The sequence below is a fragment of the Elephas maximus genome, chromosome 1 (assembly GCF_024166365.1).
Source record: "Elephas maximus indicus isolate mEleMax1 chromosome 1, mEleMax1 primary haplotype, whole genome shotgun sequence".
NCBI classification, from domain to species: domain Eukaryota; kingdom Metazoa; phylum Chordata; class Mammalia; order Proboscidea; family Elephantidae; genus Elephas; species Elephas maximus.
In genome coordinates, this window is record NC_064819.1 from 198,142,028 (window position 1) to 198,157,626 (window position 15,599).

The window sequence follows — 15,599 nt, forward strand, 5'->3', positions numbered from 1 at the left end:
GAATACACTTGATGGCAACAGGTTTATATTAAATGAATTTTATAATGGCAGGAATACATGTTCATCGTATTACCATCCGTAAGCCTGGTATTTTCATATATATACATCTTAAGAGTTTTTCCATGTTCTATGGAGAAATAGAGGATAATGGTGGAGGCACAAATGGTTAACTCACTTGGCTGATAACTGAAAGACTGGAGGTTTGTGTCCTACCACAGGCACCTTGGAAGAAAGGCCTGGTGATCTACTTCCAAAAAATCAGCCATTGAAAACTCTTCGGAGCACTGTTCTACTCTGACACACATGGGTTTGCCATGAGCTGGAATCAACTAAAAGGCAACTGTTTCATTTTATTTTTAGATTTGGATTCAAATTCCACCTCCACCATTTCCCACCTAAATAACCTTAAGTCATTTCAGATTGCTGAACCTCACTTTCCTCACCTGTAAAAAACTGAGACAATAATACACTCCAACTAGAACAACTATGACTGTTAAATGAGATAGTGTTTGCAACACGTTAAGTATCATGCCTGACCTCTGGTAAGTGTTCAAAAAATAAAAGTTATTATTACCCCTTAAAAAATACAGGAATATACTATTCACTGATTTCTACCTTTTTTTTCTTTTTTTCATATAGTAACATATCAATATCTTTTGGTGTCAATTTATAAACTTCTACATTTTCATGGTATTTCATTATACGGATATGCCATGACATATTTAATTAACTGCCACTATTTTTTTTTTTATTCTTTTTGATTATTTCTAATTTGGGCCAGTATAAACAAAATGACAATGAATTTAAGTGTAAATATTTACATGCCCCCTTTGAAGGAATTTCTGAGTCCAATGAGTAGCAAGACTTAAAGGGCTCTGCCACATGCCAACTGCTCTCCAGGAGGGCAGTATAGCAATATATGAAATTAGCCAAAGTCTCATATATTACCTTCTATTCTACACTCTTCCAATCTTTCCTTCGGCCTGCCATCACAAGGACTGTTGTGAAATGCAAATTTGATTGTGTAACTCCTGAGGTCACAATCTTTCAGTAGCTCCCTGTCATCTACAGGATGGAAACCTCACTTTTCCTTGATTTCCTGTTCCTGCCTTCCCTCCTCCCCTGTACCTCCATACCGTGGGCCAGTCAGGATGAACTGATTTGCCATCCAAACACCTTCAAACATTGTCACCAAGATGTCTAGTAGACATCTCACATTCAGCAAGCCCCAAATGGAAATGGCACTCTTTTCTATCTTAGTCTCAATTTCATACTTCCAGTTTCTGAAGCCAAAAACCTTTGAGTCATCCTTGACTTCTCTCTTTCTCTTGAAACTCACATCATTTTCTTCAAGAAATTTTGATGGTTCTAACTTCAAAAAATGTCCAGAATTCAACCATTTCACCTGCAAAGCTAACACTCCGGTCTGAGTCACCATCATCCCTTGCCTAGGTTATGACAAACTGGATGCCATAGAGTCGATTCCAATTCACAGCGACCCTAATGTCCTCATTTCTATCTTTACTCCCCTACACTCTGTTTGCAACACTACAGCCTGCAGGATCACTTCAAAACATAGCATAGATTGTCATATCTTTTCTGAAAACCTTGCAATGACCCCTTATCACCAAATTCCTAATGATGGTCTACAAGATCCTATGTAATCTAGTCTTATGGACCTAATGACCTTACTTCATACTACCACCCCCCTTGATCCCTCAACTCCAGCCACATTCACTCCTTGCTAGTCCTCAAATACCCCAAGCAAGTTCCTGCCTTAAGGCTTCTACAGAGACTATTCCCTCAACCTGGAATGTGCTTCCTCAGATATCCACACAGCTCAACTCCCTGACCTCCTTAACCAAACCACCCAATTTAATATTTAATAGACTCCTCCACCCAATTTCCCTTTTCCTGCTGTACTATTTTTATAGTTTCTACAGCAATTATCACATTCTAACATACTATATAATTTATTTATTGTATTTATTTTCGTTTATAGAATTTAAGCTCTACAAGGGCAGTGATCTTTGTCTGTTTTTTCCAATAATGGATCTCAAGTGCCTAGAACAATGCCTGAGACATAGTAGACACACATCAAATAGTTGTTGAACAAATGAATAAAATATCGCAGGAAGTTGCATGCATGCCTTAGTGGGTTGCATATTGAAATTATTCAGGGGGAGAGTCAGGAAACATAAACCAAAGAAGTAGGATGAAGCAGGGGAGGGCATACAGCAAAATAGGTTGTCCATAGCCATCCAAAGGTAACAGCTGCTACTCAGGTCCAGTCAATTATGACCCTGCAGGAAACTAACAATACCTCTATCACCCCCAACCCCATTATCAAATTTGCCAAGTTAAGATGGAAATCTAGACTTTTACATTATTATTATTTTTTTAATTCTGTCCATTGATCAAATATTTTAAACCAAAATTATAGGTCAGACAAACCTCCACCGTGGGCCATGGCTACCTGCAGGGGACCATTCAGTCACATAGCTTCCTCTGCTGGCTAGGCCTTCTCTTCCTCACTGCCTGAATAGCACTGACTTGTTTTTCACAGCTCAGCTCAAGAGTGTCCCAGTGAAGCCTCTCTAGTGTCCATAAGTCAACATTTACTCCCTCTTTTGTGCCCCCAGGGTACCCTGGGTCACGCTTCCATCGGGACATTTTCAGCGTCTCTGAGTTCAACTTCTTTCCTTGCCCTCCTTTCTCCCTGGGGATGAGTTCCCTGCTTCATCTCCCTTTGAATACCAACATAGAATGTGTGCTAAGCACCAAGGCAGCACTTAGTAGCATTTTGTTAAATGAATAACTGAATTTCACTAGAGAAAACTAAAACTCAGAGAGACTAAACAAGGGCTAATAAATAATAAAACCAAGATTGCTATCCAGATTTAAATTCCAAACTCCTAAAATGACACTATAGCTTTTAAGCAGTACAGAGACGATCCTTAGACCAACTTATGTCTAAGTAACCCAAAGTGTAAAGAGATCCAAGTTAATGCTATTTTTCTATAATGACAAAATTATTTAATATTCTATCTCCAAAAAGATAACCTTTAAATTTTTTAGTCTAAGGATATATAAAATGTATGCCACAATTTTGTTTCCTTAAGTAGACACTATGCCTAAGAGCATCACATTATAACTGCCTTATATGAAAAGACAAGGCTATAAAGTCACCTAAGTTAATATGAATAAGCAGGGCTATAAAGCAAGAAGATATCTACATATCTACAATGTTTACGGGACAATGGAGCATTCTAAACTTAAGCAAATTATTATATCTCAAAAATCCTTTCTAAATGTATGATTATAATCATTTTTTCAAAAAAATAAATATTTATCATTTCCATTTAATATACTACACATTTTTAAAGATACTTAAAAATTGATTTAAAAAAATTTACAAACCCACGAAAGTGTTATTTTGTAAAAGTGAGAGCTATTTCCACCTTAATTCAGGAAAAATAATTTTTTATAATTACTAGGTCCTTAAGCCGACCCTGGAAACCCCTGGTGGTGTAGTGGTTAAGTGCTACGGCCGCTAACCAAAATGTCAGCATTTCAAATCCGCCAGGCGATCTTTGGAAATTCCAAGGGGCAGTTCTATTCTGTCCTACAGGGCCGCTGTGAATCGGAATCCACTGGATGGCAGTGGGTTTGGTTTTTGGGGGGCGGGGGGCGGGGGTAGGCTGGCCAGAGCGAAAATTCAAAGGCTGATAACTGCATCTCCACAATATTCCACAAGATGTCAGCATGTAACTGAACAACCTCAAAGTGGTGTTACCGGTGGCGGTGGTAGGGTATATTCTCCGTAAACAGAACAATAGAAAGGCTTTCATTTCAGGATCTGAAGTGACGGCTTTGGTAACAGCTCACTTCATAAATGTGTTTCATGCATATTCCACTGTTTTTCTTAGCATACTTTTAGAGCAGTTTGTAAATACTGATATTTAGAGGTATTTCTTTATTGAAACATTTGTCTTCTTTCCAAGAGAACTCTTTCCAAATTCTTCCTCTGATCAAATTAAGAATTTTTAAGTACGCATGGAAGTCCAGGAATTATCCTAGAAGCAACAAAAACACTTGCCTATTTGTTTATCTGAGTTATTTAGTTTTTGTCCCACTCTGTCCCCTCCCCCCGTTTTACAAAAGAGAAAATTGGAAAAAATAAAAAAAGATCAATGGTTCACAGTGGTTCACCCAGGGCGTTCTTTCCACACTACACATTTGGTGGGCAACTGGAGTCTCCATGGGAGTCCTTTGTGTGTGTGTGTTTTCAGACATGCCTGTCTCATTATCTTCCATTGTTTCCCATTATCAGCTGACACCCTGAGTCACCAATACCTGACCAACTGGCAATCCTGATCATTACTAGGGCAGGAGTGTAATTATTACTGCTGACGCCTTTACCTATGAACAGTACCAGGGCCTAGTAAGTGCGTAGAAAGCCAAGCCATACTCAGAACACATAAAATTCTTTTTGGGGGGAAAAGAGGGTATTATAAACAATACTGAAATCTATATAAATACACATCATTAAGTTTTTCTTACATCATTTGGGTTCTTCTCTTGCTTTTCATATTTTTCTCGGTCATAAGCCATTTTCTTCAGCAATTTCTTCATGGCTTTTTTATCCTTTTTATGATTTTCGGTGTTTTGTTTCCTCACTTGGTTTACAATAAACTTGGGAATCTAAGAAGAAATGAAATTAAGTTTGGGGAAGAAAATGAAAAGGCACCATTTTAAACTACAGAAATAATTATCTTGGTTTCTTAAATTTCGGGAGGAGTAAAAGTTTTGTCTATTTGATAAGACCGTGTTGTTTTACATCCACTATTCATTAAAACTGTGAAGAGAGAATGTATCATATTATTCACTGACTATGTGTACAGGGCATCCAGGTGATGCAATTTACTACCCATTGTGTAGGGTTCCAAAAGAGACTTTTCGAAGTTCAGGGACAGAGTGGCCATTCTTCCATGCCATGTAAGCCAAGAAGCAGAGACTGCCTGAGTGGCAGTAAATGGTTCTTCCCTTTAGCAGCCACCTATCCACAGTCCCTCTGACTAGCCTAGAGTTCTCTTTCCAATAACTAGCTATCCTCTACTGTCAAAAAGAGAAAGAAAAATTCACCAATAAACAAACGTTGACAAGTATTGAGCAATGAACCAGGAAAAAAAAAATCTCAGAAATTACATGAGCAAAAATAAAATATTTTAAAGCTCCTATAATGAAACCATAAAATAATACTGGCATTTTAAAAATTGAGATTTAATAAACTCAGATTAATTTAAAACACACACATACACACACACACATTAGAAATCACTTGTGTCACTTGCTTTTCATAGAGCATAGAAAAATAAAAGACTTTAAAATCAGATTATCATCATTCTGTCTTTTCAACGAATTATATCGGGGCTTCCTCAAATAAAAGACTGTGATATTCACTAGTATATTCTACTTGGAATGTCTTTAGTTCATTTTTCTAAATGCCTATAAAATGCTTCTTTCAAAAATTATAAATTTCACTGGATAATGAGACTTTCATCAACTGAGCTCTCATCCACCATCTTGTTATCGTGCCAAGAAGCAGGCCACTGATTATGTGTCAAAACTCGAGCTCAAAATAAGGCTAAAACGGGGAAATCATTTTCAAGACGTTCCCAGCAAGTAGGATGCAAAATGTACATATCCCTTTAAATAAAGGCTCTAGGAAAAATAACTCTGAATGATCTGATCCCAAGATAGTATGAGCTTTTAAAAAGACTACAGGTCTAAATATCAGGAGAAAGGAAAATGTACAGAAGCAAACAAGTACTAATTTTTGCAAAGCTTGCTTGTTTAATATAATTTCATGATTTTAAAATAACAATTCAAAGCCTCCTTATGTACGTGAATAAAATGCCTTTACTATTTTCTTCACTCACAAGTTTTAAGCATAATTGTATAAAGCCAATAACAAAAATGTGATGTGCTTTTTTAAACCATTCAGGAAAAAAACCACATAGAATTTTTATACCAGTTTTATAAAATTAAGTTTAAAATTGCTATAGACAATTATGCTAGGAAATTATATCGTCATTAACAGAACTTAAAAATAGATACTTACTGTCCACAGAAGTTTCTGATACTTAATCAATAAATGCATGATATTAGCTGTCCCAGCTGCCATTACAAATTCTCGCTGTTCGCTGGACTTCAAACCCAATGCATGACACATAAAGAGATTGGGGGCCATGACCATTGCTACATTCATGACCGTCATTTTATTTTTCTCTTTATTGTCTATTACTCTTTGGAGAAATTCAAGCAGAGCCTGAAACAGAAATGACTCTTTGAGATTTGTGCTGTATGTGAAGAAAAGAGATTTAAACATTATAGCACACAGGATATTTATTTAATTTAAAAAATCAGTCGCGCAGCTAGCTGCATCCAACAGGCCTTGCCATCAAAGCTTTTCCATTAGGGCAACACACTCTGAGATGGCATTTTGTTTTTGTGAAGGACCGTGGCACTGAGGGATGAGGTAGAAAGGGTGCAAATCTAAACCAGCTGGCAAGGAGAGGAATGGAAAAATATCCCCTCTAGCCTACAGGAGCCATGGAGCACTGAAAAGCATTTTAAAATATCATACAAATGTTTACTTGTTTCAGGAAGACTTATTTTTATCCCTAGGGATTAAAAAAAGAGAGAGAAAGCACAAAAGAGAGAGAGAAGTTCTCTTAAAAAGGCTCATTCAACTTCAATTTCATTTGCTTCAAGGTAATAAATAGCTGGGTGACCCAAAACCAAACCCATTGTCATCAAGTCCATGCCAACTCATAGCAACCCTATAGGACAGAGTAGAACTACCCCATAGAGTTTCCAAGGAGCGCCTGGTAGATTTGAACTCCTGACCTTTTGGTTAGCAGCTGTAGCACTTAACCACTACACCACCAAGGTTTCCAGCCGGGTGACATAAAACTTAAAAAGAATGGAAAAGAAGTGGGATAAGGAGTGACCCAGGAGAGGAGCATTTTTAAAAATGAATGAATGAATGAAAAGGAACTGCTCATCAGAAGAGGTCAGGTTATGCTGAGCTTGATGCTACCCAGTCCCCACCTCCACTGTGAGCACCCACCCATGTATTGACTGAGCCTACCCTCCACAAATGCCATAGGCTGCTGAGACCACCCTACTCCTGACAGTTACAGGCTTCAAGTTCATCTTTTGTTTTATGTCCTCTATTTTTATGGGTGAGGCGCTGCATGAAGAGAACATCTCACTTAATCCTTACTCTATCTCGAGGAGATCTATTAGATGCCATAATTATCCCCATTTTGCAGATGAGAACACAATGCCTTAGAGAAATTAAGTAGCTTACCAGAGGTCACACAGCTAGGAAATGGTAGAAAAGGAATTTAATTGCAGGTCTATCTAGCCTTTGGTTTGGAACTTTTAGCTAATAGGAGTCATTATTTTTCATATTTTGCCCAAAAGTCCTACCTTAAAAAGGCCAAATAAATTATAACAAAATGGGAAAGAACCATACCAAAAGGGAAAAAAGGTGCCTATAACTCACTGGATATCAGAAGAAAAAAAAAAAAAAATCCTCCTAAGTGCTAACAGGTTGATCTTGGACAAATTTAGCTGCTATATAGACCTCAAATTTTGAAACAAACTAAAGGCATAGCGTTTATGAGATTTATCTATCTAATTTCTGGTACAGTGCTTAGAAAGTTAAATTGTAATCCAAGCATAAAGTTATATAGAAACAACAGATTATCAAATGAGGACAAAAGATTAATTGGTGAGGTTTGGAAGAAATATTTAATTTTGTTCCACAGGGACTAGAATAATTATCTGGGGACCAGTGTATCTCCTTGTTTATGGGCATAAATTACAGAGATTAGATAATAAACCATTTTAATTGTGGCATGCATATGCAGTAAGGTTATTCAAAACATTACCATTAGAATCCTAGAATGCATGAGTACATGTATAGAGATATGAAATAAATAATAAGATGCAAGCCTAGCCCTGGCTGGAGAACTGTAAGAAGCCCTTGTTTTTTTTTTTTTTTAATGTATTTATCACCAGTCTGCTGTTGTCAAAATATCACTGGATGCGCTCTTTGAAATCTTGAGTCCCAGCGTGGTTACTTACTAGCTATGTGTGATCTGATCTTGAAATTTTTCTCATTGGTAAAATGGGAATTCTGATTTCATAGCCTATGAGGATGAAGTGAGATGACGCCCATAAAGAACTTCCTAAAACTACAAAAAGGGTAAACAAATGCCAATAATTATATTAATGTGGATGCTTTGCTGACATCTTAAAATCCTCCAAGTCAAAGGTAAGTATGATAATTGGTCCAAATACACAGCAATAAAGGTAAAAGAATTCTGGCTAAGCAGTTTAGCCAAAGACACCTGTACCTTTGCACTTATACCACGACAAGGCGTTTAACATGGTGCCTTATCACCTGTAGGCCACACAACTCATGATCCTTGCCCTCCAAACGACAATCGAATGCGTGGTCCTAGCACTTGATAAGTTGCAGAACTTTGTGTTAGGCTGCCCAAAATTACTTTGCAATGGAGTGTCCCTTCTCTTCACAGAACTAAATTTAAATGGTTTATTCTCTTGCACATAGGGCATATTTATTTTAATGATTCTATTATTAAAATTCTCATTTAAAACCTTCATCAGAACTACTTAATTAACCCACTAAAGCTTAAGTAAAAACACTTTTTTGCATCTGCCAGTTTTTGACAAAAAATAAATAACATCCTCCATCTTAGTTATAACATTTTGCTCCCATTAACCTAATCTGCAAAAAACCAACACTACCCCCAAAACTTCAAAATATGTTTTTAAACAGAGAATGCTTAAAAGAACATACCTGAGACTTGGAAGGCCATGCCCAAATAAGAGCACCATACCAGCCCTGCCCAGTGGTAACCATATTGGAACTAGTGTTTCCTCCTACAGCTATTTGAACACTTGAATACAGGTAAATTTTAAAAGCAGTCCCTAGGACACAAACAGGTAACATGCTAGGCTGTTACCTGAAAGCTGAAGGTTTATATCTACCCGGAGGTGCTTTAGAAGAAAGGCCTGGCAATCTACTTCCACAAAAATCAGCCATTGAAAACCCTATGGAGCACCATCCTACTCTGACGCATGGGGTTGCTATGAATTGGAACAGACTTGATGGCAACTGGTAAATTTTAAAATAAGTCATGTGACTTTCAATTCTAACCTGATACGGTAGTACCTCCTTACCCACGATTTTGCATTCCACAGTTTCAGTTACCTGCAGCCAATCACGGTCCAAAAATATTAAGTGAGGAACATGATGAAATCTCACACCATTTCACTCTGTCCTGCCCAGTGACCACATTCACATAACTTTTATTGTTATGATTGTTCTATTTTATTATCAGTTATTGTTATTAATCCACTGTGCCTAATTTATAAATTAAACTTTATCATATCATAGGTATGTATATATACAGGTTTGGGTACTACCCGTGGTTTCTGGCATCCATGGGGGACTTGGAATGTATCCCCTGCGGATGAGGGGGACTACTGCAGTGGTCATTCACAGGGCCATCACCCAGAAAGGCATCTTTATGGGAGTAAGAAAAAGATGTTCTTTTTTCTTTCCAAGTAGATGTAGCCCTGGGCCACAGGCACAGCTGGCAAACAAGCTGGAAATCAGTCCCCACTTTGTTCTGGGCTGGATGTCCCTGTTTAGGTCACAACCTATACATCCATACATAGCAGCTCTGGTCACACGATGTATGAATGTAACCCTTTCTACACCTGGTCACTGCATCAAAAATAGATAAAAATAAAACCTAATGTTACCTGGTTAGTTATTCATTTGACAATCAGTGGAGCAAAAGACTTTTTCTGACTTAATAAAGTCAGGAAGTTCTCCCGTAGCAGAGATAATGCTTTCATTCCAGCCTTCCTCACAGACTGCGTCACCCAGAAAAGTTGAGTATTAACATTCATTCCGTGGGCATTCAAGAACTATTACTCATGTAATTATACAGTTCAAGGAGTATTCATAAGCTACAGGAAAAGTTTTTACAAATAACAAGGTTTTGCTTTCATTTCTTGACGTGAGATTTCATTTGAAACAGCAAGAAATGTAGAAGATAAGGAGGCAAGGGTATCACCCTCACCCGTATATTAAAAAAAATAATAAAAATAAAATAAAGAACAAAATGTAAATATTCTTTCTAGATTAAAAAAGTGTTTTTTTTCTTTTTCCTTTATAAAATTTTATGATTAAAACTTTTACAAGTATTCTATACACTTTGCCCTTAAGGAAAATAAAATCAATGTGGAGCAATCCAGTGGATATTATGAGAACCACTGACAATGCTTAGAGTAAATGATATTAAAGTATATTAATATTAGAGCAAATCACTTTGAAATGATAATATATACCAGAAACTCAGAATGTGACTTAGTGAAACAACTAGAATTTGTTTAAGTTGGTCTAACAAGCATTTCAAAATCACCATTATGCTTATTTCAAACTCTGATCCCTGGAAGCTCCAAACAACTGTAAGTTCTTAGTTGAAGGCAACAGTGGGTCACAACTGATGAGTCTTAGGATTTTTTTAAACATTTATTTTTAACTTCATTAATACATGTTTGCTAAACTTCGAAATATATGCTCAATAAAATTTGGAAAAGGCAGAAAAACAGAAAGAAGGAAAAAACAAAAATTACCCATGGTCCCATTTATAAATGAACCTCAATCATCTGTTAGAGTATAAGAAATGTTCTAGTGAAAACCTAAAAAAAAAAAAACCAAAACCTAAGAACGCTAATAACATAACCTACCTAATAAATAAATAAATAAACTTTGAAGACTTTCTTTCACCATTTGTCCTTACAAATAGGCCTTTTCTCTGCAGCCTGTTATGTTAACATTTCCCAGATACACATCATATTGGGCTGCCGCAAAGAAAGAAAAATTCCTCTGCTTCGTTCTAAGGGATAGTTAACGTAAACCAACCCAGCTGACCTTCAGTGTGTCCCTGTTCGCGTCAGGTAGGAGGATGACCAGGAGATTCAAAGCCTGTAGTTGCTGCTTCTTGGTTGGAAGATCTGCAGATAGATTAAATAAACCTGAACTCTTTTCTTTACTGAACATTTTTCTTTACTTTCTTTTTTTCATTTCTTTAAGACAAAAGTTATTTGGCGCAAACATGACTGTGAAATGTAAGACACAGCCACTGAGCGGCAAGCCTTGTTGAGCGTGTTTGTGGGAGATCAGTAAAAGCAGCTGCTGTTACAGTGCTGCTCTCTCAGAATGCTCACTTCCAACTGCGATCATATGACGAGCTGCCTTATGTTTGCAGACACTCAACAGTGCTTTGGAAATAATTTTAACTTCTGCTTGTTAATTATTTCCCCATGAAAAGACACAGAAGATGGCACCGTCCATGATATGGTGTCAGGGTGCATCCGTAACACTGAAGCTTGCTTCTTTTAATGGTTAATGAACAAACTACATGGTAAGAGTCTGTTAATTCCAACAGGAATATGTGAAACAGGGCCTGTAACACAACAAGTGCTCAATAAATGTCTGCGGAATAAACTGGAAGTCAAGATCGACTTCACGGCACCTAACAACAAAAGGTGTATTATTGTGGTTGGTACACATCATTTTCAGTAGCTTTTATTCCATTTATGTGACATGCATGGATATTTTAAATCATTCCTGTATTAGTTTTTCAGGGATGAATTTAGCACTTTAATCCATATCCAATGCATATAGGCAAAATAACACAATGAACCACTAAAAAATGTTTTAGGTAGAAGATAATTTCAGTCATTTCTCTCCTAGAAATTCTAAAGAAATGTTCTGATACCATGTAGCTCATGAGAACCATCTCAACATTGTATAGTTTATGAATGAATGGTCTGGAAGAGTTCTGGTTGACAGTAACTCACCGTGATCATTAATAGTGATCCTTTTTTACTCTCACTAGTGTCTTAGTTTGGATGATTAATTGTATAGTCAAGTGAGTGTGGTTATGGCGATTTTTTTGGATGGCCTCTAAGGGTAAAAGGGATACTCATACCAATATGCAAACCTCACAATATCTCTTTGTTCCTCTGAAAAGAAAGCAAGGACAATTAGAGACACTAATTTGGAGCTTGCCTAAGACCACAAAATGGCAACACCTAAGGTGTTTGTTGCCTTCCACCAAAATGCTTTGTTCCATGTTTCTCCACGATAATTTCAGAATTTAATTTCTCAATAAATGCTGACAGACTCTGCCACATCTCTGTATGCTTCTATGATAACTGTTAATCCACAGCTTCTCCAGTAAGTGTTGCTTTTAACACTTGGCAAGAAAAAATGTATCGGAGATCTTACGTGACTCATTCTACTACAAAAGAAATGTGAAGTTTCCAGGCTTCGACACTAAAATATATTGTATTGCTTAAATGCCATACAACTAATCTGTATTCAAAGAGAACATTCTATTATCTACTTAGTCAGAGATGTATATTCATAAAGTAAAAGGAAAACAACGTGTGGCATTTGAGCGCCTGTTGACGTCAGTGAGTCAATACGTCTATTTCAATATATCTGGTTATATTCCTTGTCATACAAAATGTCATTAAAGCAATTAATATGGATGGCAACGGTACCAGGACTGCTCCAAAGTGGGATGTCACTTACTTTGGACAGCCTGAAAGGCTTTGAGATATTCTGTACTGAGCAACGGCTGGGGCAGCTCCCGAATGAACAGCTTCAGAAGGCTGGCTGCATCGTGCTGCTTGACACTTTCCCAATTAAAAACCCCTTCATAAAACTTTGCTTCAAGTTCTTGGCAAAGATTCTGAAAGGCAGAAGAAGAAAGAAAGAAAAAAAAAAAAAACTACCAGTAAATGCATTTTTTCCTGCTCAGGGTTTGATATTATTTCTTACTTTATAAGGGATGTTTTTTCAAAAACACACCTGAAAGTACCAAAAGCCAATAGTTCACTGTGACTCAAAAGAATATTCTTAATTGGACTGGACTAAAAGCAAAGAGGTTTCCGGGATAAAATGAAAGCTTCAAAGGTCAGCGGAGCAGGGGCTGGGGTCTGGGGAACTTGGTTTGAGAGGACTTCTAAGTCAATGGGCAAAATAATTCTATTATGAAAACATTCTGCATCACACTTTGAATTGCGGCGCCTGGGGTCCTAAATGCCAACAAGCGGCCATCTAAGATACATCAATTGGTCTCAACCCACCTGGAGCAAAGGCAAAGGAAGAACACCAAGGTCACACGACAACTAAGAACGCAAGAGACAGAAAGGGCCACATGAACCAGAGACCTACATTATCCTGAGACCAGAAGAACTAGTTGGTGTCCGGCCACAATCGATGTCTGCCCTGTCAGGGAGCACAACAGAGAACTCCTGAGGGAGCAGGAGACCAATAGGATACAGACCCCAAATTCTCATAAAAAGACCATACCTAATGGTATGACTGCGACTAGAGGAATCCCAGAGACAATGCTCCCCAGAACTTCTGATGGCACAGGACAGGAACCATCCCCGAAGACAAATCATCAGGCATGAAAAGGACTGGTCAGTGGGTGGGAGAGAGATGCTGATGAAGAGTGAGCTAATTAAATCAGGTGGACACGGGAGAGTGTGTTGGCAACTCTTGACTGGAGGGGGGATGGGAAGATAGAGAGAGAGGGAAGATGGCAAAATTGGCACGAAACGAGAGACTGAAAGGGCTGACTCAATAGGGGGAGAGCAAGTGGGAGAAGGGAGTAAGATGTATGTAAACCTACATGTGACAGACTGATTGGAACTGTAAATGTTCACTTGAAGCTTAATAAAAATTAATTAAAAAAAAAAGAATATTCTTAGTTGTGGAGAGACTGCAGTACTTACACACTGCTGGTGGGAATGTAAAATTGTACAACCACTTTGGAAATCGATTTGGCGCTTCCTTAAAAAACTAGAACTACCATATGATCCAGCAATTCCACTCCTTGGAATATATCCCAGGGAAATAAGAGCCTTTACGCAAACTGATATATGCACACCCATGTTCACTGCAGCACTGTTTACAATAGCAAAAAGATGGAAGCAACCAAGGTGCCCATCAACGGATGAATGGATAAACTATGGTATATTCACACAATGGCATACTACGTATCAATAAAGAACAATGATGAATCCATGAAACATTTCATAACATGGAGAAATCTGGAAGACATTATGCTGAGTGAAATCAGTCAATTACAAAAGGTCAAATATTGTATAAGACCACTATTATGAGAACTGGAGAAACAGTTTAAATAAAGAAAATATTCTTTGATGGTTACGAGAGCGGGAGGGAGGGAAGGGAGGAGGGGGCATCCACTAATTAGATAGTAGGTAAGTTTCATTTTAGGTGAAGGAAAAGACAATACACAATACAGGAGAGGTCAGCACAACTGGACTAAACCAAAAGCAAAGAAGTTTCCTGAATAAACTGAACGCTTCAAAGGCCAGCGTAGCTGGGGCGGGGGTTTGAGGACCATGGCTTCAGGAGACATCTAAGTCAATTGGCATAATAAAATCTATTAAGAAAACATTCTGCATCCCACTTTGGAGAGTGGCATCTGGGGTCTTAAATGCTAGCAAGCAGCCATCTAAGATGCATCAATTGATCTCAACCCACCTGGAGCAAGGAAGAATGAAGAACACCAAAGACACAAGGTAATTATGAGCCTAAGAGACAGAAAGGACCACATAAACCAGAGACTACAACAGCCTGAGACCAGAAGAACTAGATGGTGTCCAGCCACAACCAATGACTGCCCTGACAGGGAACTCAACAGAGAAACCCTGAGGGAGCAGGAGAGCAGTGGGATGCAGACCCCAAATTCTCACAAAAAGACCAGACTTAATGGTCAGACTGGGACTGAAGGGGCCCCAGAGACCATGGTCCCCAGACCTTCTGTTAGCCCAGGACAGGAACCATCCCCAAAGCCAACTCTTCAGTCAGGGATTGGACTGGAATAGGGGATGGAAAACGATACTGGTGAAGAACAAGCTTCTTGGATCAAGTGGACACATGAGACTATGTTGGCATCGCCTATCTAGAGGGGGGATGAGAGGGCAGAGTGGGCCAGAAGCTACCTGAATGGACATGAGAAAGAATGGAGGGAAGAACTGTGCTGCCTCATTGGAGGGAGAGCAATTAGGAGTGTATGGCAAGGTGTATGTAAATTTTTGTATAAGAGACTGACCTGATTTGTAAACTTTCACTTAAAGCACAATAAAAATTAATTTAAAAAGACTTAAAAAAAAAAGGAATATTCCTATCCTCACCCACCCTAATTGTACTTTACCAATGAAAAAATGAAGCAAAGACCAAAAAATTAAAAAACTTTCAAATTTTTCTTGGACATTCAAGAAGCCTTAGTAAAGGCTTAATTAAAATACAAGATAGTCTTTCCTTGTGGGGACTTTACCTAGAGACTATAATTTTCAAATTAAAAAAAAAAATTACAAATCTATGTTTTAAATGATACAGAAGTACATTATAATCAGTCTCTGGGCCTAAAGCAGAA

General features: G+C 37.9%; 1 protein-coding gene across 4 annotated transcripts in view; it reads right to left on the reverse strand.

Moving 5' to 3' along the window:
• ARHGAP18 (Rho GTPase activating protein 18) overlaps nucleotides 1–15,599 on the reverse strand; it is a 156,526-nt gene that overhangs the window by 16,081 nt on the left and 124,846 nt on the right. For all 4 annotated transcript variants that reach the window (XM_049900518.1, XM_049900536.1, XM_049900527.1 and 1 more), the window contains exons 9-12: nucleotides 12,719–12,878; nucleotides 11,048–11,130; nucleotides 6,125–6,331; nucleotides 4,564–4,704 (exon numbers count right to left, since the gene is read on the reverse strand). In XM_049900518.1, coding sequence (XP_049756475.1) covers nucleotides 4,564–4,704; nucleotides 6,125–6,331; nucleotides 11,048–11,130; nucleotides 12,719–12,878 — 591 coding nt within the window. The remainder of the gene's footprint in view (nucleotides 1–4,563; nucleotides 4,705–6,124; nucleotides 6,332–11,047; nucleotides 11,131–12,718; nucleotides 12,879–15,599) is intronic.